This window comes from Xenia sp. Carnegie-2017, unplaced genomic scaffold (genome assembly GCF_021976095.1).
Source record: "Xenia sp. Carnegie-2017 unplaced genomic scaffold, XeniaSp_v1 HiC_scaffold_2, whole genome shotgun sequence".
Taxonomy (NCBI): domain Eukaryota; kingdom Metazoa; phylum Cnidaria; class Anthozoa; order Malacalcyonacea; family Xeniidae; genus Xenia; species Xenia sp. Carnegie-2017.
Genome location: NW_025813482.1, coordinates 6437740 through 6462057, shown reverse-complemented (window position 1 = coordinate 6462057; position 24318 = coordinate 6437740). Strand labels below are relative to the sequence as shown.

At 32.1% G+C, this 24318-nt stretch overlaps 4 protein-coding genes across 5 annotated transcripts; all 4 read right to left on the bottom strand.

The window, feature by feature from the left end:
* Nucleotides 1–42: 42 nt before the first annotated feature.
* Nucleotides 43–4000, bottom strand: LOC124440018 (coiled-coil domain-containing protein 89-like). 2 transcript variants are annotated; one of them, XM_046990342.1, is made up of 7 exons: nt 3827–4000; nt 1978–2462; nt 1682–1779; nt 1296–1420; nt 1001–1083; nt 722–815; nt 43–397 (listed from the first exon to the last, which is right to left on the bottom strand). In XM_046990342.1, exons 1-7 carry the CDS (start codon nt 3890–3892, stop codon nt 311–313), a joined length of 1038 nt encoding a protein of 345 aa, XP_046846298.1. In that variant the 5' UTR covers nt 3893–4000; the 3' UTR covers nt 43–310. The 2 variants fall into 2 exon arrangements, with proteins under 2 accessions (XP_046846298.1, XP_046846299.1); XM_046990343.1 differs by lacking the exon at nt 722–815.
* A 1365-nt stretch (nt 4001–5365) lies between these two features.
* LOC124440827 (PAT complex subunit CCDC47-like) lies at nt 5366–13318 on the bottom strand. Its single transcript, XM_046991269.1, is given in 17 exon segments — nt 5366–5605; nt 5723–5812; nt 5933–6010; nt 6171–6214; nt 6217–6279; nt 7142–7209; nt 7282–7367; nt 7788–7892; nt 8690–8791; nt 10197–10262; nt 10983–11086; nt 11320–11366; nt 11438–11565; nt 11954–12019; nt 12148–12192; nt 12360–12406; nt 12868–13318. Coding segments are annotated over 17 exon segments (1494 nt in total). The 5' UTR covers nt 13148–13318; the 3' UTR covers nt 5366–5530.
* A 72-nt stretch (nt 13319–13390) lies between these two features.
* Nucleotides 13391–18673, bottom strand: LOC124440825 (beta-galactosidase-like). The gene is given in 12 exon segments (XM_046991267.1): nt 13391–13782; nt 13785–13872; nt 14005–14349; nt 14823–15008; nt 15076–15281; nt 15558–15779; nt 16165–16345; nt 16511–16605; nt 16741–16804; nt 16999–17027; nt 17174–17295; nt 18373–18673. Coding segments are annotated over 12 exon segments (1890 nt in total). The 5' UTR covers nt 18606–18673; the 3' UTR covers nt 13391–13663.
* A 169-nt stretch (nt 18674–18842) lies between these two features.
* On the bottom strand, nt 18843–24183 carry LOC124440533 (beta-galactosidase-like). The gene is made up of 11 exons (XM_046990928.1): nt 23887–24183; nt 22573–22694; nt 22398–22426; nt 22141–22204; nt 21911–22005; nt 21565–21745; nt 20957–21178; nt 20473–20678; nt 20206–20405; nt 19416–19692; nt 18843–19283 (listed from the first exon to the last, which is right to left on the bottom strand). Exons 1-11 carry the CDS (start codon nt 24117–24119, stop codon nt 19065–19067), a joined length of 1848 nt encoding a protein of 615 aa, XP_046846884.1. The 5' UTR covers nt 24120–24183; the 3' UTR covers nt 18843–19064.
* Nucleotides 24184–24318: the final 135 nt, after the last annotated feature.

Below are 24318 nucleotides of genomic sequence, written 5' to 3'. Positions count from 1 at the left end.
AGCGTAAATATTATTAGCTATAGCAAGAACGTGCTGAAACAGTTGAACTTTATGGCAGTATAAGCAACAACGCTTAGACTGAACGTGTATATTTCTACCAGTGAAAAAAACGTTTCTACGCAGAATGTCATTCAAAACAGGCATTGCGCACAATTTGACATGCAGCTCATCTGTAAAATTATGGACTGTGATGGTGTATCTGACCATGGTCTATACAAATTTTATAAATTGTTGAGGTGCAGTCTCACATGATAAATGAAAAATACATATAACTAGATTAAAAATAATTCCATCGATATAAATACACAGATCAACCAATTATTTGACGTAGTTTAAAATTTAGATCTCGTTCTTTTTTCAACAGCTTGTCTGTGTGTTCCTTATATGCAGTAAATTCCTAAAACAAAACATTGAAATGAGATTTAACAATGATAAATATGCAATTACTTACGTCAGATCTACATATGTAAAGTTTCATGAAAAGGTGACTGAGGAGAAATTATTGAAAATCGTAGCATTTTATTTGTTTTCAAGTTTAATTAGGCATCTCTTTTGAATGACCTGAGAAAATAGAAAGCGTTTCAAATAAGATTTGCAAGCTCTAAAAATCACCACCCAACACATATTTTCACAATTCTTCACAAAACAAAACAATTTCCAGAGAGCAATGCTATTAGCGAGAGCAGACTGCTCCTATTCTGAGTAAATTTATTCGATGTACCTTTTCACGAGTGAATATTTTCTCCTCAGATCTTTTCAACAATGCTTCCAATTTCCGAATCTGCACGTTTGCCGAGGTTTCTCGAAGTTCATTCCTAATCAGTGCCCACAGAAACACAAATTATTCATACATACTTCATTGGAAGAATAACTTTATGATAAATAATTGAAAGCATAAAACGTCCAGAAAAGCAAAGCGAAATGTAAATCCAACTAGCTAACTTTTTTCAGCATACAAAATTACTTTGTATATGGTATTTAAATGGTCACAAATACATACAGATATTTCTCTGTTTGTGTTTTCAACATCAATTCAAGTTCATCGACTTTCATACAAAGCTGATTCATTTTTCTATCTTTTTCCTGGACGAAAGTGAGAAAACAACGAGATACTTTCAATTTTTGCACCAATCTTGCCTAATTTTAATACCAACATAATCATTTTAATTTTAAAGTTGTTCAATGAAAGTTTCTCGAGTTAAGTGTAAAAAAGTAAAACAAATAAAATTTCATTGATATCACCAAGAGATTAAATCGTAAGCAAGCAGTGACTGTAATGTCAATTCTTTTACTACCGTTATTGTTTTCTTCGCTTCCGATATTTCTTTCGACAAATGAGATTTCTCTTCAAGCAGCTTTGACGTTTCAATTTTATTAGCAGAAAGCTGAGAAGATAGTGCTTCTGATTTTTCTGTCATTTCTAAATAACACACATACATACGTGTTATATAGATAATGATACAATTTTTACGCATTGATTTTTCATTTTTCAACAAAAGAGAAATTTTTCAAGCAATCTAGAACTAGGCACTTGACAATTCATGAGTGTAATTTAGAAGCTTTTTCACCATTTTAAAGATAACGTGAAAAATATAGCGGTGTCGTACATGACATATAGCAGAAAATGTTTTCCCCTTATTCACTTAATTCATATAAAAGGTGACAACATAAATATTTTTACCTAAAGATGTTTCTCCTGATTTTTCAACGATAAGTTTCAATCGTTTAACTTCTTCATTAAGATGACTTTCGTTCTTTTGAAAATTCTCCCTCAATTCCCTAGACGATGAATGCAAAAATATGTTTCTACAACGTTGATGGTAATGTACTGTATATTGGAAAAAAAATGATGCATAGCGCAAATACAAAAACACGTAAAAATAATTTACTTTGCAAAATGTTGTCTGATATTTTACGTATAGTAAAATAAAATAAAATAAAAATATAGGACAAAATTTTAAAAGTAAAGTTTCTTACTCTAAAAGATCATTACTCTTCTGCAATTGCTCTTTTAGAGATGCCATTTCTTTCGTTAAGTCTGTTATTATTTTGTCTTTCTCGCTTGCCATAGCAGCAATCTTCTCTTCTTTCCTCTCCAATAAATTCTTGTTCTCTTTTCTCAACTCGTCATTTACAACTTTGTAACCATCTTTGATTTTTATGATCTCTTCATGATTATTATAAAGAATTTTAAATCTTTCTTCAAGAATTTGAAACTTCTTGTGCTCTTGAAGAAATTTACATTCCGCATCATCTTTTGCACGGTGCAATTCTTTTATTTCATTTTCAAAACATTGTGATTTAATCAAATTTGAGTCTGCACGATTTTTTAGAATGCATATTAGCTCCGATTGTTGATCAATACGATCTCGTAACATTGCAGTTTCAGAAATTTCATCTTTAGGCAAGCCTTTCAATTTAGCAAGATTTTTCTCAACTTCATCAGAAGAAAATGCAGATTCCTAAGTTGAGACAACAAACATATTAAAGTATGTGAGTTCATCATGAATTGATTACATCTTGGTAAAGTGCATCGCAATGTTATAGAAAAGCCACTTGGTCACATCAAGCGTTTCTCAGTTGAAAATAAATTTTTCACAATACAAGTTTTAACTCCAATAAAAACCATGTTTGTTACTTTTATTGATCATTACAAGGGTAGTATTGTCTGAAAACATTTGTTGCTATTTACAACCCTTCTCAGATACACGTCACGTGTGTGACAAAAAACAAACTTTTGCTAAGTTATCCCTAGTGTCAATCTTTGTGAACTTTTGCAGGTTTATGACTAAGTAATGAAAAATACTTAATTCTGAAATGAAAACTACTTTCAAAAGTAATGACTAACTTATGAAAAAGAGTTCTACATTTCATAATTCATATTTAAACTTAAATAGACAAGTACATAAACAGTTTTGATATGTTTGTATGGCAACTCACAGGCCTTATGAGAGGGGTTCCAGCCTGGTCACAAACCAGGAAGCTGGAGCTTAAGTTGGCCTGCTTAAGGAGACAAAAAACATCTTATACATTATTTCAATTCATCACAAAATATACACCAATAAAGAAAATGCATTAATTAAGGAAAAAAGATGTTTCCTGTGTTTTCAATGACAAACCAAAGAGAAGTTTGGAAGAACGTGAGAGCAGATCAACACAAACCAAAGATCAAAGGTTGAATTATCTTATGTTAATACAAATGGAATCTTGAGTTTACAAGATGATAGTTTTTGAAATATGTTTTCTATAATATTTTCTATTATGTATGTTCATATCAATGTATCTTAATTGGGTGCAAAACTTCTTTGTATCAATGATACTCATTTCAGAGAATTGCCTTATACTTTTTAGCTAGAGCTTGAGAATGGTTATTTTGACATCCTCCAAAACATCAGAAAATACAGGCATCAACATATTAAGGGGTTAGCAGGTCAATCACCCACTACACCCCCCCCCCTAAAAAAATTAAACTTAGCAACTTTTCTGACAAGAAATTACAAAGGCATTTGAGCTTTGTGAGACCACATGGTAATCAAATTTTTCTCATAACATGATACATATGAGGATCGCGGAAATTTATATCAATAATATAAATTGGCAATAATATTTAACTTCTTTGCAATATGATTTGTAAAAATTAGTTTGAATTAAAAAATCAAATAGTCCATCGAGTCTAATTTCAATTTTAAAAGTGGGCTCAAATAACAGTGCTAAATGCAGACTTCTCCATTTGTCTTTGAATATAATAAAAATAATATGACCATTGACAACATAAAATCTCGTATTTTTGATTTTTGCAACCTTCATTACTTGTTGCAGTTCATACCTCATGTGCAATCGTCAATATTTGGCGAAGATCTTTGGGAGAACGCGTAGCATTACGAGATGCCATTTTGTACAAAAATAAGTATACTAACCAATCTCAACAACAAAGTTTATTTTTATAACTCTTCGCATCGATTCTCGTTATCTGCCATATTTTCTGTTGCCTAGCAACCACACTTCCTCGCCCCTAGCAACAAGTTTTATGGTCTTAGTAAATCCATTGAGTAAATCCAAAATAAATCTGTAAAACAAATTGCCGAATCATCTCATCTAATATCATCTAAGTAATAAGTGTGAACCAGTGCGTGAATCAGTGAACCAAATTCTTGTTTATCTGACCATAATTGCTGAAACTTGAAATTACTTTAAAATCTGATTGGATGAATTCTCGAACAGTCATGCGCTGACCATTGTTGTGAACACAATATTTTTCCATTTGAGCTGAACTGAACAAGATGAAAAATACTACGAAACAGCTATTTGAAATATATACCACTTTTACAGCCAAATGCAAAGAATAAAATTCTGTACACAACAATTTTGTATACAATATTTTTTGGATAACACAAGTCACAAAAAGGTTCATGTTCCACAAAAGTGATGGCAAAGAGAAAAAATCATGGCGCATAAAAGAATTACGGTAAGTAGAATGAAAACTGGATGTATTTCTAGAGTCTAGATGATTTAGTAGATACAATGAGCACAGAACAACTTGCCCCGTATCATTTTATTGAACGAGTTAGTCAGTTAGCAAGCATGCATGATATAAGTTTGAAAAATTCAATGAAACATTTAAATATGCATTAACCTGTTTCAATTTTTAAACTATCTAATTTAGACATTTTAATTCATTTTTCAATGAGTGACGACTTCAAATTTCTATCATTTCGATGACATTTTTGAAGAATATGGAGAATATACGATGGCTGGCAACTTTTAATAAGCTCTTGAACTTTGACCTACGTTACATAAAATGTTCACCTTAAGACACTAGTGATCCTGCAGTGATCCTGCCCAAACATGAAAATGACAGAAAATTTCCACTTCCTTATTAACTGTTTCAAATGAACAATTTCGTCTCCCCGTACCGTCCTTCACATATAAATATTGTCGAAGGACGTAGTTTTCAGCTGTGGTAACTTAAAATAATTGATCCGAAGATGATTGCTAAATATTTTTCCCAAATAGTTTTTGAAAAGTTAAGCAAAGTCGATCTTATAAGCAGATCTGCTTAACTCTAAAACAAATGAACTACGTATGAAATTCATCAACTATAATTTAGAAACTTGCTGCTGTTGAATACAAAGCTACGCATGCAACCTTTTACAACGTTATTCAACGTTACATAACTTAAATCTCAAAACAACGAACAGTTTATGTTCAGTTTATAACGACATCATTCAATCCAAAACGTTTCAATATTGCAATTTCATGGCTACATGATTATTATTTTAAAATAGTAATCATGCACAAACACAAGAAGTAGATTTACGTATCTCGATTACTGACTGTTAAATCATAAGAAGCAATGAATGAAAAATTTCCCCTAAGACCAAGCATACGCATTTATTGACAAGTCAATGATAAGATAATAAATTAACACATAAACTAAGGTAATGTTTATAATAATTATATAAACTATACGGTTAAAATAAAGTCACCATTGACAAGCAAGCTACAAATATGCATGTATGTATGTATGGCATTACGAGCGGGCTTTCAGTTGCTTCATCTTAAAAGCTGGATTACGTTTTTTCATTTCTTTCTTGTGTAATTTATCCTGAAATGTACACAATATATATTGATCATTCATGTTTTATACGTTTCCATATGCGTACATAAAGAAATGGGATCTCACAAATAAAATAAAAACAACATCTACTTCAAATGTTTTTACCTCCATTCTTCTTTGCTTCTCACTATCATCTTCATTCATTATTCTCTCCTTTTCTGCTCGTTGTTTTTCTTCACGACGTAATTGCGCCGCCTAAAATGAAAAAATCCTACCTTTGGAAATTCTGTTGATATAAGACCATTATTATATATATATGTAAACAAGTATCTAAGGTTTGTTTTACTATTCATCAAAATAATTTCATTAATTTACCTCTTGACGAGATGCATGAGCTTGTTTCCAGAACGATTCTTCCATTTCTCGTCTTTTCTTATCAGATTTTGTTTTAGCCTAGAACAGTATAAATCATAAGCATTTCTAATATCGACAAAACATCATTTTGCAACATGGACACACAGGGTAAAGTATGAAATAATGCATATGTTTCAATAGAATGTCTGATTAACTAAGTAAAAATCAACAATGAAAAAACAGCACATCAAATACTTACATCTTTACTAAGTTTAAATTTCTTCACTTTATCCACAAAATGAAAACAAGATTTATTAAAGGTTTGCACATTTCCATATGAGAATATTTTGTCTTGCCTTTACCGGGAACTACAAAGGACGTATAGATACAAGTATTAAAATAATGTCAGTCACCAAGAATTCTGACAGAAAATGAAACTATTCTTATACAGCGAGTTGATCTATTTGGGGTTATGGGGGAGGCAGAAGGGATTTGTTTTCTTTAATAAATATAAAATTTCAAGCATTTGAAAAAGTTCATCATTACTTGATGGTTTGTAGCTTTTTGTCAAGCCATTTTTTTTACCTATGTTAGTTTTACGTTAGGTTCAAATCTGGTGACAGAGTTGGTCATTACATGACATAAATCTTTTTATTTGTGAGATACTTTGAAACAACTCCACTTGTGTGTTCGCGGTATTGGTCAAGTTGGAACACATAAAATAAAATATATTGTGGAAGCTTTCCTTTTAAAGATTATGTGCAAAGTAAGGTACGTAAAATAAAACAATTTCTTAATCATCATATAATCTATTGATGTTTTTCAGTCACCATATAATTTTATAAGACGCTACACCTTTGTTAACGAAATACTTAACTCTTTAATTTATTGAAAATCATAAAATATTTCGGATTTGTCGGACCTAACCTTGCGCGTTAGAACTTTAAAGAATGTATATAGACTATTCCTTTTCAAAGAAATAATATAGCAGACATTGTTTTAGTTTGTACCAGCAGTAGCAGTTTAACCGAAAAAATTCTAAAACCAACATCTAAATATTGTACATTGATATTTTTGCGATATTTTTCAATGTTGTAACCGTGGTAACCATGGTAATACTTTAACAACTCCTAATTTAAATGCCCGCAACACATTCCAATGTTTTGCAAATACAGTATCAATTCTATGGCCAAAAGTATCATTTAACACATAACTGTTTACAATACTTACGATTAAATGTAAAAATTAAAACTTTTTTTACTTTGGGTGGTTTTATTTCTTCAGATTCCTCCGCATCACTGCAACAAAAATAAACTTTTCAATTATTTTTTGAAACAAAAAAATCAACTAATAAAAACAGGAAAATATACTCTGCATTTTTTTTATTTCCAACATATTGATCAGAGAAATGAATACTTTCAATTAGATCACTTTTATCTGAGATTAATTTTGTCACCTAGGAAAAAACGTGGAAAAGCTAGACTTTTTGATGACACGCACATTTTTAAACATGGGGCTTGGACACAAAGTACATTGAATACTCACAACCTTAGATACTAACTACCGTTCACCAAAAGAAATATATTTTAGTGCGTTAAAGTACATTGAATACTCACAACCTTAGATACTAACTACCTTTCACCAAAAGAAATATATTTTAGTGCGTTAAAGTACATTGAATACTCACAACCTTAGATACTACCGTTCACCAAAAGAAATATATTTTAGTGGGTTAACTATTGTGAAATTCAACATTGAAATTCTTTTCACAACTTTGTGTTGTTTCATACGCTTGCCTAATTTCTCGTGCTAGCATTTTACAAAGACGAACTTTGACTGGACCATACATCACATGCCAAAATATAGTTACACTTACAGTAACTGAAAGCAGAGTCAAAATTTCTGCACTTTCAGATAAAATGGTATAGGAACTAGGTAAGCCTAATTTCTCTGCTGGACGACGTTCAGGACAAAAGAAACTCTGAAATTAAAAAAGATAAGGCGACATTAAATTTCTCAAGGTTGTAATATTAATAAAAAACATTAACAGCTGAAAATAGCTAAAAAAAACAATTGGGCTAATTACAAGAATAGCATTTACAACAAGACCAACAATAAAAAGATAATACGTAAAGTACATCAGAGATGAACTTTTACCACAAGACCAAGTTACATCAGAAATTAACTCTTCCTCAAGACAAACAAGCCTATCCTTGGCAATTAAAGTTCGCAAAGCAATGCAAAGAGCGAGAATTTCAGATTTTTATTGAGAAGCATTCATTTGATATTAACACACACGTAGCGATGCTAGAGTAATTTCACACTCTAGTTGAAAGTATACAAAAAGAATGAAAAACCACCATAAAGCTAAAGAGGACGGCAGACAAATTCTTAAGTAAAAGGAAACATTCTTTTTATGTCAATAAAATTGCTGTGCATATCTTGTTTCATGTGAAAAAATAAGAATGAAACAAAACACTTTGGCATTTTACCATATGGCTACTTGTTGAGGGTCACCAACTGTATATCGTGAATAGATGCAAAAGCAAAGCAAAGTTGAATAATCTTTTGATTATATTAATGTAGTTGTCGATTATGATTGCATAATTTACAAATGCAGATAATAAGCAAACATTGCTGTGAATTGCAGCTCGCTGAGCAGAACTTGCAGAAAATTAATCATAACAAAAAATAAGTAATTCTTCGTTGAGGAAAAACATATACGCACATATATATTGTCAAAACGTTTTTTAAAATTGATAAATACAATGTACATACTAAATCCTGAAACTCCTTATGAATTTTACTTGCTGTACGCTTTGGATACATCGCAAAGACAAAGTTGTCCATATCTTCATCATTCATGTGAACAGTTGCAACCTTAGACAAAATTTTAGACACATTTGACATAAGCACATTTGACATTTGGATTATGTACATCTAAGTTGTTTTAACATTTTGATTATTCTGGTAAATCTCGGTCTGTTATGTGTTTCTATTCCTGTTCCAAAAGTTGGATTACGTAAATCTCAGTTGTTTTAACATTTTGATTTTTCTGGTAAATCTTGGTCTGTTATGTGTTTCTATTCCTGTTCCAGAAGTTGGATCATGTACACATATCTCAGCTTGTTCTACATTTGAATTATGTATATCCAGGGCCATCAGAAAGGTGTGGTCTACGAGGGGGAATGTGAAAATATTTTTTTTCAAAAAAAATGGGCGCGGTCTTTTGACTATCTTAAATAATGAAAGAAAGATGCTTGTAATATTTGTATTTTAATACATTATGTTCTACAAAATACTGAACATCTTTTTTGTTCTTTGTCATTATTCGAAAGTTTGGTTAATTAGAAACAGTCAATTTATTATGTTTTCTGAAAAATTTACCAACAACCCTATTGCTGGGGGAAGAGGTCACACAACACCAACAACCTTATTTCCAGGGGGAAGAGGTCACACAACACCAACAACCCTATTTCCAGGGGAGAAGTCACACAACACCAACAACACTATTTCATGGAGGGAAGAGGTCACATAACACCAACAACCCTATTTCCAAGAAGTCACACAACACCAACAACCCTATTTCATGGAGGAAGAGGTCACATAACACCAACAACCCTATTTGGGAGAAGTCACACAACACCAACAACCCTATTTCATGGAGGGAAGAGGTAACACCAACAACCCTATTTCCAAGGGGAGAAGTCACACAACACAACCCTATTTCCACACAACACCAACAACCCTAATTCATGGAGGGGAGAAGTCACACAACACCAACAACCCTATTTCATGAACAACCCTATTTTCACACACACAACAACACTATTTCATGGAGGGAAGAGGTCACATAACACCAACAACCCTATTTCCAGGGGAGAAGTCACACAACACCAACAACCCTATTTCCAGGGGGAAGAGGTCACATAACACCAACAACCCTATTTCCAGGGGGGAGAAGTCACACAACACCAACAACCCTATTTCATGGAGGGAAGAGGTCACATAACACATGCCCTCCATTGGCAACAGCCCTGTTTATAAGTGCATGATCTCAGTCTGTTTCAAATTTTGTATTATACACAATTCAATTAATTGTATCAGTTTGAACAAGTACATCTCAGTTTGCTTTAACAATTGGATTATATACATACGTACATCTCAGTCATTTACAACAAATGGACTAAAACTTTATCTCACTCCTTAATCTGTTTTAATAGTTGGATTATACGCATGCGCATAACATCTTAGCCTTTTCAAAAAAATACATTATATAACATACCATTTTGTCAGCGGTTGGTTTAAACATGTAGGAAAGAACATGGACCAAGTCATGTCTTTTAAGAAGCTATATAAGCATAAGAAATAAAAAATCAAAAAAGTATGTTTACAATACATTAGACAAATCAAAATATGCAATGGGCTTAACATCAAAATTATAACAATATACGTTGACAACAGAAACATTGAAAATTCAATCTTGTTCAAATAGCCCTTCCTCCATCTAATAATTTTGTAACCATTTTGTAAAATTTAATCCTAAGATACCAGACTTGCGGCCAACTTTGGTGGTTGATACATAAACCTTCCCCTAATAAAAAATGCTTGCTGTGAACCCTTTCAATAAAACACCACTCATAAAAGTGGATTACTCAGTAGGCTAAGTAGGTCTAAGACTTTAGGCTGGCCCAGGTATTTAAGAGGCCCGTGGTTGCTAGACATAATCACTTTTTACTTTTTCTATTCCAGACTAGCTAAATGTGCCTAATTTAGATTAAGACCCATTTGTGCTATTGAAAACTGTATGACCAAAAACTCTAATGTCTCAATGAGCAATGCTAAGAACTCATGAAGCAGTGGGTATCCCAGTTCCGGAGACTGTCTAAATAATTTTTGAAATTTTGTTTGAACTTTCAATTTTTCCTGTATTATTTATACTATGAGTTACAAATATAAGTTGGGAAATACAAAAGCAAAGAAACATGATGAATGAAAATGTCATCAGGACACTGCAGCATTATCTTAGCAACCAGGCACCATAATTAGTTTTCAGCCACTGACCACTCACCTTAAGTTCAACCAAAAGTCCTTCACAATTCACTCTTCCTGAACACCACAATGAATAATGACTTTCACTTTCCTTAGTAAACAAATCTTGCTGAGTTTCATCACCTGCATCAAAAAATATCAACAAAAAATAACAATGACCCTAAACTTGAATGCTAAGAAGAAAGTCAAAAACCATTTAATCAATCAGAATATTCATAAAAGCATGGCAATTGATACATAAATTGAGCACTTTAAATTTTGTAAAATATAAATTACTGGGAATTAGTAAAACAGTAAACTAAAAATAATAAACCCTTGAGAGTCCTGCTCAAAAACTTCAATAGTCATGTACTCACCAACCATGGCAAAATTGTCTTCTAAGATATTTTTGTTGTATTTCATCCTGATTAGGCATAAAAAAGTTAGCTTTTCATAACGAGCTCAAACTATGACTATATATGACTATTTTCTTACCAAGTTGATGCTAATTTTGAATTCTTACTGCGACCAATAAAGAAGTTCAAGGCATACGCTGCCAGGCCAGAAATCATAAGAATTTCCAAGTAAAAACCCTCCCAATTTGCTCTCAAATGTAAAGGAACCTAAAAAAATAATAAATAATCAGGCAATGAAGAATTTGTGATAAAAGCTCTAAACCTACACATAACACAATGAAAATGAAAAGATTGTGAACATGCAGCTCAAAAATTAGAAAATCTTTCATAGCATTGATGACTATCCTCTGAAATTTTCTCTAATTTTAATGTACAGTCACAAGTAGCAACAAACATATCCATTAGAAAACAATGTAACCATTTTGTTGTATATTTTACGTACAGTTGTACATATGTTTCATCATTTAATTTTCTTCGGTTTAAATTATTCAATTTTTTTAGCTGCATGTACAACTTTCAAATTTGCATTCTCTCAATCAAAGATCATATGTATTAGCCAAAAATATGTTATCCTGCTTGTGTAAACTGCTTCTACCTTTGCAATTTTCAAATCTGGCTCAGATTGTTTTCCTTTAGGGCCAGTTCTGTCCTTGGAGTATCCCTGAAGAAACAAAAATAGAAATGTTGGAAAACAAGTACTCGTACAACATATCATACCATCAGCAAGGAGAAAATCAGAAAATTTAATTATGAAAGAATTTCAACAGAAAACATAAAAATGCCTGATACCTCAAATTCTTCTTCATCAGCAAAATGGTCATATTCATCTTCAGTCTAAAAGAAAACAAATTGTTTATTTTCAGGAGTTTAGTAGAAATATTACTTTTAAATACTGTCATAAAATTGAGCCAATTAAAGTACAAATATAATATGCTCATGTTGTTCATTATGCCTTCATTTATATTGATTCTGAATATAAATAAACATTCAACAATCCATACCTCAACTGAGATATCATCATTGGAATCATCACCTTCTTCTACTTCACCTAAACCAGAGGAAATACAATATTAACATTTGGCAAGATTTAAATATCTTTCGTATAGCTCAGGTGCTCTGTATTCATTATTTATTCGAAAAGAATATTTGTAAATACCTTTATTCTCAATCAAATATAGCACAGTAAGATCACTGGGTATATGTTACAACATGTCAATCTTTAATCTTTTTATCTAACTTCTAGCTACGTAGTTTTATAAATTCCTAGCTCCGTATGCATTTTGTAAAAGTTCCTTGAAGAAATTTTCAAACAACATGCTCAATAACTTAACACAGTATTATGTAGGTACACAGTATTATGTGTACAATACACTTGTTTTTGGTAGTTAGTCATGTGACTATGAACATATTAAATAGTATAGGGTAGTATTATATGGTAAAATTGGTACAATTAAAAAAATTTTATAGTTAACCAACCATGACCTATTTTAGACAATTCTGAAAACTTACCATTTTCAACTTCGACTTCTTCATCATCCTCATCCACATTAGATTTCCTAGTTTTCTGCTCAACTGTTTCTTTATCAGAATTATCTAATGCACCTTCATAAGCATTGTCGCTCTCATCCTCGTCTTCTTCTGTTTCAAATTCGGCGAAATCATTTAAGTCTCCTTTCTCTGCTAAGCGTTCATCTTTATTCATCGCAAATGAATGCGATAGTAAAAGTAAAAGAATACAAAAAGTGCAAACGAATGTATCACCTAAGTTTGACAATAAAACGACGGCCATTTTAAACGAAAAATTATACAACCAGCGTGGAGCATACTAATGAGCTTGACAATGTATATGAGAGGATATTCTACTCATTTCCATTCACCAAAATACTTATATTACCAATTTCAGTAAGCTTTTTCCTCAAAATGAAATCATCAATTTAGTTGCCAAGCTCAAAATTTGCTAACAAGTTCTTAAATTTTTGAATAGAGAGGAGAAATATGTACAGTTGAAAGAAAATAAATAGTTCACACAGAATCAGATAGATCGCGTCATTTTTTAAGTACAAACTTTCCAGTTGCAACCTTTCAAGATTCAAAAGGAAATTAACTACTGACATACAGTAGAATCAGCTATTTTGTATAATTTTTCAATTACAATATATAGCATTCCAGTTTCTTTCTTTCAAGCTTCTACTCATTGTCTGTTTAATCATACGTTATTCATTCAATTAAAAATATTCATAATAAATCCAACGAAATTTATGGTTCTTATAATTATATGAAATACTGTATACGCTGAAATACGCTATTAGTACAATACAGTACCATTTAAAATTGGTTTAGTTACCATTTCAACGTAACAATTCTTAGGTTCTGCACAAGGAGCTCCATCCAGTTCTAATACAATCAGAATATTTTTATCCTTTTAAAAGCACTAGCTGGAACATATAAGGTGATTTGAGGACCCTCAACAGGCCAATAACGACCCAAGTTAAAACCATTCAGAAACACTTGACCCTTAACAAAAATGTAATAAGAAAACTATTTTTAAACCATTCTACGATACTGAGAATAAAATCAGTGTGATTCTGTAAATACTTTCATCGTCCTAATCACATAAACAAAAACACACTCAGAATATGAAACTACCTTTTCCCATCCATATAGTGACAAATACGTATCTTGTGGAGATAATCCTTCAGGCATCGACGGAACAATACCCTTGAAGAAAGCTGGAACTTGATTATTTGCACCAAATAAGTCATTCTTGAGTTCATGATATACATTTGGTGGGTCTTTTAAGTGACTAACAGTCCAGTTTGTAAGTATAACTCCATCAAGTGTAACATTGCTAATCAAACCTTTAGGGTCGTTCAAATGACCATTTTTAATGCGTCCTTGATTTTCAATTATAATTTCAAGCACACTGTTTTTAACGACTTCGATTTCCAAACATTTTTTCTTGTCATTTCGATCAACTACACCTTGTTTTACCTGAAATGGAGCATGAATACATCGTCAATATAAATACTTCATTGCTAGCCAGTGAAAGAAATCGTCAAATCGTTTTATAATTTTGAATCCATTAGATAAGATGTATATTTGTATATTTCAGAATCCATTGAAAAAGATTAATTTAAGATTAAAAGCATTAAATGCAAAATTACTAAAATGTAATACAATGCTTTGGAAAAGACTCTTTTTGTAACACTCCGTTTACTGTAGTTCCGTAAAGATGGGACGATTTTTAGAAAAAGTTAGAGAGTTACATTAAAATTGAAAACAGATTACAAATATACATTCAAAAATATAAAATATAAAACAAACGAATGAACAAGGCGAAATTCGCATCGATATATTTAGAGTTGTTTTGTTCTCAAGGCTGTGTAAGGCTAACTGTTGTTTTCTTTAAAAACTATTCAAACTAAGTTTCAGTATTTTTTCAAAAATTATCATTCCCCACATACCTTATCAATAAAGACTATAGCCCTGTCTCTTACACCAGGCATGTTAAGAATATGTTTTAGTTGACTTTGCCTTGCCGATATCACAATATTTGCCATATAAATAGCAAATCCATAGTACATGTTCATTTGTTCCATTGTTTTGGGATATCTCGACGTCACTGTCTTGGAATTTTGTGATGAAACAATCTACAATTCATACAATCATGACGTTAGTTAACTTGACAAAAAATAGAGAAAACTAGACATAAATAACCTTGGTCATTTGTATTTTTCCATATGCATACTTTGGTGTAGGTGGTGGTATGGGAATTTTTGGATCCGGCAAATATTTAGTGACAATTTTCTTAATGGCACCATATTTTTTATTGCTAACTCCAGGATCTCCAGCTTCAGATAATGGTGCATCATAATCATAACTGGTTGTCACTGGTAGGTAGACAGAACCAGTGAAGGTCGCTCCTAGGCAACAATGACATCAACATACATCACATATGGAATATCAATTAAGGTGCATAAATAATAAACTGTATTAACCGTTTCTCACTTAAGATTTACATATTACATAGCGTTCAAATAAACCATAAACAATATTTCCCTAAGATCCTTTGCAGAAATTATAATAAAATAAGATGGAAGAGGAGGGGCGGGGCGTTAAGAATTATTTTCAAATACTTTGGCATGAATAAAAGTATATAAATATCTAAAGATATTTTATTGGTCTGTAGAAATTCCTACCATTCATATATCCAAAATTTGTGCCTCCTTCAAACATATACATGTTTACGGAAGCATTCATTGCCAATATTTGGTCCAGTTTAGCAGCCGTTAAAGTGGGATCAGTGGTTTGGTGCTGCTTGCTCCATAAGTCCAGCCATCCAGTATAATATTCAGAATTGACCAAAGGACCACGGGCTTGAAATTTTCTCTGAATGGCAAACGCTTTCTTGGGATCGGTTCCTAAAAATCACTTTATGTCAATTGCTGTTGATAAAAAGTTAAAACTGCTTGTACTTACTAAACTGCAATAACGTATCAACAACAATAAGCTTTGCAATGTTTCTCGCAAACAAAGAAAATGTCAATGCAATAAAAAACATAAAGCTTTTTTCACAAGATTTTTCACCACGCAATCTCGTTGCTCTAACTCGAAGCTAACTTAGCAAAGAAATTTACTTTGTTAAAAACATTTAGAGAGGAATTTTAATAAAACAAGTAAAAACTTCGATCTTTCTATCATGAAATTATCAATGGACTTCAAATGGATAGCACTATAATTGGTACTTTGATGCTTCATAAAGCATTATTCTTTATAATAATTATAATATTGGTTGATGCATTAGACCTGGTCCAAAATCAACTGTGCTGAAGAGAGTGGGCAAAGTTCCACATTTAAGAAGACTTTCGGCATCGCCATCTGTTGTAAATAGAATCACATCTTTTCCAAGATATTCCTCCATTAATCTTTGTAAAAACTCCAAGTATTTCGCATCGCAGGTAAAGTATCTTCCGTACTCATTTTCAACCTACAACATTGTAACAATCATGGTAAATACCAACTGAAGACGTGTGATTCTTAAAGAGCGCATAAAAGCGATCATTTGGGACGGCTGATGACCAATTTTAATAAAAATAATCTTGAGTGACAATGAAACATGCACTGACACAAATTATCAATATGGGTAATGCACCTGGGCTGAAATGATTGGTCCACCATTTGAATATAGATATGGACGTAACATTGGCAAAAGAACTTTAAACCAAGATGTGACTGCTGAGGTATAAACTATATATACAAGATAAATATAAAATAACATGTTAGATCCTTCTTTCAAACTTATGTCAAGGCTGCCATGACCGAATATTGACCTTTTTATAAAATAATTACAAATTGCTGCTGAAATGATAAACAGAAATTAACCTGGATCCTTCGAGGAACGCAAAATTATGGAGGCATTCTTCAACAACCAAGGAGGAAAGCCACCCTAAATTTCATAAAAACAGTAGCTATATAATGCTGTCTTAAAAAGACAACATACACCAAACTAAGCCCCATCTCTGTCCTGTACACTGTTGAAGCAAATCGATCAGTCAGTTTTAATAAAAGACTGAACATACGTTACATTAAACCGTTCAAACAAATAAAGACAAAAATAAATAGAAATAAGAACGCACTTACAAATTCCCATTCTGCACAAATATAAGGACCTGAAAAGTAATAATTCGTATTTTCAATTCTGGATATACATGGAAAAGTATATTTGCATTAATCAAATAAAGATAATACATTTATGATCGTCGTCCCTCACAATCAAAGGACAAGATTTTTATGTGTTTTATAAATATAGTCCAACCTGGTCGAAGAATCATTAAGAGTCCTGTTTCTTGAACAAGTTTTATAAAACTAAGAACATCTGCTTCACCCTCAAAGTTATAAACACCTGGTTCTGGTTCATGAATATTCCAGGGAATGTATCTAACAAATATTGAATTAAAAATTTGAGTTCATAAAAAGCATAAAGTGCCATAAAAACCACAAGACTTTTGTACACCTAGAAAGATCGTGCATAATATTTATTTCAAATATTCATACCAATAATATATTGTGGTTATGTGAATATATATTATGAACTTAATGACTTATTTATATAATGACCGGATTGCTCATGCAATCTTTTCTGATATATAAATTACCGTTATTCTCCTATTCGACCTTATTTGTGCATGTTAAACACGCGTGATGAACACAACACTTTTCAAAATACATGCAATAAGCTTTCCAATCTCACATAGTGAGTTCATTGCATGAATTTTGTTGTACAATTTCTGCTGGTTTTCCCCCCTAATAGCCATTCTTACTGAGACTAAACAGTGAATTTATGTACGTCCATAAAATACTATATCCACATTCAGTGAAAATCGATGGAAAATACGTGAAAATCTCAGGAGATGAAATGACGTCTGAAACATCAAACTAGTTGTCGGGTTTTGATTGTCGATGTGAACAATTTGGCTTGCCTTGAAATTGCTTTGTCTTCAATAACAACAATTCATATGACTATAACGTACCACTGTACTAGTTACGTTTTTCAATATTTATATTATATTCAAATGAAAAATAGGAATTTGAAAAGCTTCAAAGACGCACAAGGTGATCAAATAAAGCAAAGCTTTGCGAGAAAATAGATTTGCTTTTTTATGTTGAGCCATGCTGTTTTTCAACAAAAGCTATTTTTACCAAACCTGTCGGAGCTCAAAAGATGGCGCGCTTCCATTTTAACACCTCCTTTAGTGCTTTAGCCTTAAAGATCTGTTTGTAATTTACCGAAAGCATTTCTGACAACAGAAATTCAAACCGATTGTAATCGAAAATGAAAAGTATAGAAATCAAAGCAAAGTGACTTATCATATTCGTAGGGTATTTGAGTGAGTGTCTCATAAAATAATTTACATATTGTACTTGTGTATAACATTTCAACTTGCTTTCTTGCAAATCATACGATGATGGTGATTGTACTTCTATGAAATTATTACTATCCTGATATTGTCTTACGTTTGAACAGCGTTGAGACCAGCAGCTTTTATCTTCATTAATCTATCTTTCCAATACATTCGCGGCACTCGAAAATAATGTATGCCACCTGAAATGTATCGAAATGGTTTGCCATCCTTCAAGAAACAGTTCTTCTCGTAATCAATTGTGAACGATCTACCAAGAGCGGACTCAAATATCATAAATGACAAATAAACGAAAAAGAGCATCTTGCAAGTTGTTCTTATAAGCATTTGGGTTAAAATAAAGTCAAAGTGATCAACAACAAACTAGCTACGTACGAAAATAATTGGAAAATGAAAAGAGCTCAAATTTCAAAATAATGACAAATTGGATTAATATTCACATATTAGCTATAATTCTTTGGAATGAAAATAAATCTTTTGTAGCCATTCGGGCTTTTTGTGTTGAGAATACTGAAAAACAAGGTTTTGTATTCCAAACTTATGAAAAGCCAAATATTATTCAAATTGCAAGATTAAATGTAACTTTATTTTTTGTTCCTCGATTTATAAATGTACCATTCAGGGGGCTATAATTGATTACTACTCCACGACAATATTCCCATCATTATACAATGTTCCTCTAAGAGAGTATCAAATTGAATGTTTAATAAAAACATTAATCACAAACGCTGTGTTAAAGCAGGGGTTTAAAAGTTTCAGCTATAGTTCTTGTTATATAAATTTACATTAGAATTGCTTGTACAATACTGTACCATTTAAAATTGGTTTAGTTACCATTTCAACATAACAATTCTTAGGTTCTGCACAAGGAGCTCCATCCAGTTCTAATACAATCAGAATATTTTTATCCTTTTTAAAAGCACTAGCTGGAACATATAAGGTGATTTGAGGACCCTCAACAGGCCAATAACGACCCAAGTTAAAACCATTCAGAAACACTTGACCCTTAACAAAAATGTAATAAAAAAATTACTTTTAAATCATTCTACGATACTGAGAATAAAATCAGTGTGATTCTGTAAATACTTTCATCGACCTAATCGCATGAACAAAAACAAACTCAAAATGTAAAACTACCTTTTCCCATCCATGTAGTGACAAATACGTATCTTGTGGAGATAATCCTTCAGGCATCGACGGAACAATACCCTTGAAGAAAGCTGGAACTTGATTTTTTGTACCAAATAAGTCATTCTTCGGTTCATGATATACATCTGGCGGGTCTTTCACGTGAATAACAGTCCAGTTTGTAAGTATAACTCCATCAAATGTAACATTGCTAATCAAACCTTTAGGGTCGTTCATGTGACCATAATTAATGCGTCCTTGATTTTCAATTATAATTTCAAGCACACTGTTTTTAACGACTTCGATTTCCAAACATTTTTCTTGTCATTTCGATCAACTACACCTTGTTTTACCTGAAATGGAGCATGAATACATCGTCAATATAAATACTTCATTGCTAGCCAGTGAAAGAAATCGTCAAATCGTTTTATAATTTTGAATCCATTAGATAAGATGTATATTTGTATATTTCAGAATCCATTGAAAAAGATTCAAGCATTAAATGCAAAATTACTAAAATAAAATACAATGCTTTGGAACAGACTCTTTTTGTAACACTCTGTTTACTGTAGTTCCGTAAAGATGGGACGATTTTTAGAAAAAGTTAGAGAGTTACATTAAAACTGAAAACAGATTACAAATATAAATTCAAAAATATGAAATATAAAACAAATGAATGACCAAGATGAAATTCGCATCGTTGTATTTAGAGTTGTTTCGTTCTCAAGGCTGTGCAAGGCTAACTGTTGTTTTCTTTAAAAACTATTCAAAGTAAGTTTCAGTATTTTTTCAAAATTACCATTCCCCACATACCTTATCAATAAAGACTATAGCCCTGTCTCTTACACCAGGCATGTTAAGAATATGCTTTAGTTGACTTTGCTTTGCCGATATCACAATATTTGTCATATAAATAGCAAATCCATAGTACATGTTCATTTGTTCCATTGTTTTGGGATATTTCGACTTCACTGTCTTGGAATTTTGTGATGAAACAATCTACAATTCATACAATCATGACGTTAGTTAACTTGACAAAAAATAAAGAAAACTAGACATAAATAACCTTGGTCATTTGTATTTTTCCATATGCATACTTTGGTGTAGGTGGTGGTATGGGAATTTTTGGATCCGGCAAATATTTAGTGACAATTTTCTTAATGGCACCATATTTTTTATTGCTAACTCCAGGATCTCCAGCTTCAGATAATGGTGCATCATAATCATAACTGGTTGTCACTGGTAGGTAGACAGAACCAGTGAAGGTCGCTCCTAGGCAACAATGATATCAACATACATCACATATTGAAATATCAATTAAGGTGCATAAATGATAAACTGTATTAACTGCTTCTCAGTTAAGATTTACATATTACATAGCGTTCAAATGAACCATAAACAATATTTCCCTAAGATCCTTTGCAGAAATTATAATAAAATAAGATGGAAGAGGAGGGGCGGGGGCGTTAAGAATTATTTTCAAATACTTTGGCATGAATAAAAGTATATAAATATCTAAAGATATTTTATTGGTCTGTAGAAATTCCTACCATTCATATATCCAAAATTTGTGCCTCCTTCAAACATATACATGTTTACGGAAGCATTCATTGCCAATATTTGGTCCAGTTTAGCAGCCGTTAAAGTGGGATCAGTGGTTTGGTGCTGCTTGCTCCATAAGTCCAGCCATCCAGTATAATATTCAGAATTGACCAAAGGACCACGGGCTTGAAATTTTCTCTGAATGGCAAACGCTTTCTCGGGATCGGTTCCTAAATAATCACTTTATGTCAATTGTTGTTGATGAAAAGTTAAAACTGCTTTTACTTACTAAACTGCAATAACGTATCAACAACAATAAGCTTTGCAATGTTTCTCGCAAACAAAGAAAATGTCTATGCAATAAAAAACATAAAGCTTTTTTCACAAGATTTTTCGCCACGCAATCTCGTTGCTCAAACTCGAAGCTAACTAAGCAAAGAAATTTACTTTGTTAAAAACATTTAAAGAGGAATTTTAATGAAACAAGTAAAAACTTCGATCTTTCTATCATGAAATTATCAATGGACTTAAAATGGATAGCACTATAATTGGTACTTTGATGCTTTGTAAAGTATTATTCTTCATAATAATTATAATATTGGTTGATGCATTAGACCTGGTCCAAAATCAACTGTGCTGAAGAGAGTGGGCAAAGTTCCACATTTAAGAAGACTTTCGGCATCGCCATCTGTTGTAAATAGAATCACATCTTTTCCAAGATATTCCTCCATTAATCTTTGTAAAAACTCCAAGTATTTCGCATCGCAGGTAAAGTAACTTCCGTACTCATTTTCAACCTACAACATTGTAACAATCATGGTAAATACCAACTGAAGACGTGTGATTCTTAAAGAGCGCATAAAAGCGATCATTTGGGACGGCTGATGACCAATTTTAATAAAAATAATCTTGAGTGACAATGAAACATGTACTGACACAAATTATCAATATGGGTAATGCACCTGCGCTGAAATGATTGGTCCACCATTTGAATATAGATATGGACGTAACATTGGCAAAAGAACTTTAAACCAAGATGTGACTGCTGAGGTATAAACTATGTATACAAGATAAATGTAAAATAACATGTCAGATCCTTCTTTCAAACTTATGTCAAGGCTGCCATGACCGAATATTGACCTTTTTATAAAATAATTACAAATTGCTGCTGAAATGATAAACAGAAATTAACCTGGATCCTTCGAGGAACGCAAAATTATGGAGGCATTCTTCAACAACCAAGGAGGAAAGCCACCCTAAATTTCATAAAAACAGTAGCTATATAATGCTGTCTTAACAAGACAACATACACCAAACTACGCCCCCTCTCTGTCTGTACTGTAATGAAGCAAATCGATCAGTCAGTTTTAATAAAAGACTGAACATACGTTACATTAAACCGTCCAAACGAATAAAGACGAAAATAAATAGAAATAAGAATGCACTTACAAATTCCCATTCTGCACAAATATAAGGACCTGAAAAGTAATAATTCGTGTTTTCAATTCTGGAAATACATGGAAAAGTACATTTGCATTAATCAAGTAAAGATAATATATTTATGATCGTCGTCCCTCGCAATCAAAGGACAAAATTTTTATGTGTTTTATAAATATAGTCCAACCTGGTCGAAGAATCAGCAAGAGTCCTGTTTCCTGAACAAGTTTTATAAAACTAAGAACATCTGCTTCCCCCTCAAAGTTATAAACACCTGGTTCTGGTTCATGAATATTCCAGGGAATGTATCTAACAAATATTGAATTAAAAAATTGAGTTTTGGACAAAAGTGCCATAAAAACCGCAAGACTTTTGTACACCTAGAAAGATCGTGCATAATATCTATTTCAAATTTCCATACCAATAATAAATTCTGGTTATGACAGGATTGCTCCGCAAGGTAAACGAGCGAACTTCAAGTTTTATGTATGCATGCAAGAAGACGATATAATTTTAATTTCATGTGAATATCTTTATCGTTTATCCGTGATACACTTTATGTTTTTTCTCTCCCCACCCCCTTTAGATTCTTAAGGTTCAAAATGTCCTGGGCCTGTTCTTATCGTGCAATCTTTTCTGTTATATAAATTACCGTTATTCTCCTATTCGACCTTATTTGTGCATGTTAAACACGCGTGATGAACACAACACTTTTCAAAATACATGCAATAAGCTTTCCAATCTCACATAGTGAGTTCAATGCAGGAATTTTATTGTACAATTTCTGCTGGTTTCCCCCCCTAATAGCCATTCTTACTGAGACTAAACAGTGAATTTATGTACGTCCATAAAATACTATATCCACATTCAGTGAAAATCGCTGGAAAATACGTGAAAATCTCTAAAAGATGAAATGACGTCTGAAACATCAAACTAATTGTCAGGTTTTGATTGTTCATGTGAACAATTTGGCTTGCCTTGAAATTGCTTTGTCTTCAATAACAACAATTCATATGACTATAAAGTACCACTGTACTAGTTACGTTTTTCAATATTTATATTATATTCAAATGAAAAATAGGAATTTGAAAAGCTTCAAAGACGCACAAGGTGATCAAATAAAGCAAAGCTTTGCGAGAAAATAGATTTGCTTTTTGTTGAGCCATGCTGTTTTTCAACAAAAAGCTATTTTTACCAAATCTGTAGGAGCTCGCAAGATGGCTCGCTTCCATTTTAACACTTCCTTTAGTGCTTTAGCCTTAAAGATCTGTTTATAATTTACCGAAAATATTTCTGACAACAGAAATTCAAACCGATTGTAATTGAAAATGAAAAGTATAGAAATCAAAGCAAATATATTCGTAGGGTATTTGAGTGAGTGTCTCATAAAATAATTTACCTATTGTACTTGTGTATAACATCTCAAATTACTTTCTTGCAAATCATACGATGATGGTGATTGTACTTCTATGAAATTATTACTATCCTGATATTGTCTTACGTTTGAACAGCGTTGAGACCAGCAGCTTTGATCTTCATTAATCTATCTTTCCAATACATTCGCGGCACTCGGAAATAATGTATGCCACCTGAAATGTATCGAAATGGTTTGCCATCCTTTAAGAAACAGTTCTTCTCGTAATCAATTGTGAACGATCTACCAAGAGCGGACTCAAATATCATAAATGACAAATAAACGAAAAAGAGCATCTTGCAAGTTGTTCTTATAAGCATTTGGGTTAAAATAAAGTCAACGTGATGAACAACAAACTAGCTACGTACGAAAATAATTGGAAAATGAAAAGAAGCTCAAATTTCAAAATAATGACAAGTTGGATTAATATTTCACATATTAGCTATAATTCGTTGGAATGAAAATAAATCTTTTGTAGCCATTCGGGCTTTTTTGCAAAAAAAGCGTTGTGTTGAGAAT

Coding starts and splice junctions, on each gene's coding strand:
- LOC124440018 (XM_046990342.1), bottom strand. CDS start 3,892: ATGGCATCTCGTAATGCTACGCGTTCTCCCAAAGATCTTCGCCAAATA. Junction 1,421..1,681: donor ATCAGGAGAAACATCTTTAG/GTAAAAATATTT, acceptor TGTGTTATTTAG/AAATGACAGAAAAATCAGAA. Junction 816..1,000: donor ACACAAACAGAGAAATATCT/GTATGTATTTGT, acceptor GGCACTGATTAG/GAATGAACTTCGAGAAACCT.
- LOC124440533 (XM_046990928.1), bottom strand. CDS start 24,119: ATGCTTATAAGAACAACTTGCAAGATGCTCTTTTTCGTTTATTTGTCA. Junction 22,427..22,572: donor CTTGCTGATTCTTCGACCAG/GTTGGACTATAT, acceptor ATTACTTTTCAG/GTCCTTATATTTGTGCAGAA. Junction 21,179..21,564: donor CACAGTTGATTTTGGACCAG/GTCTAATGCATC, acceptor GTGATTATTTAG/GAACCGATCCCGAGAAAGCG.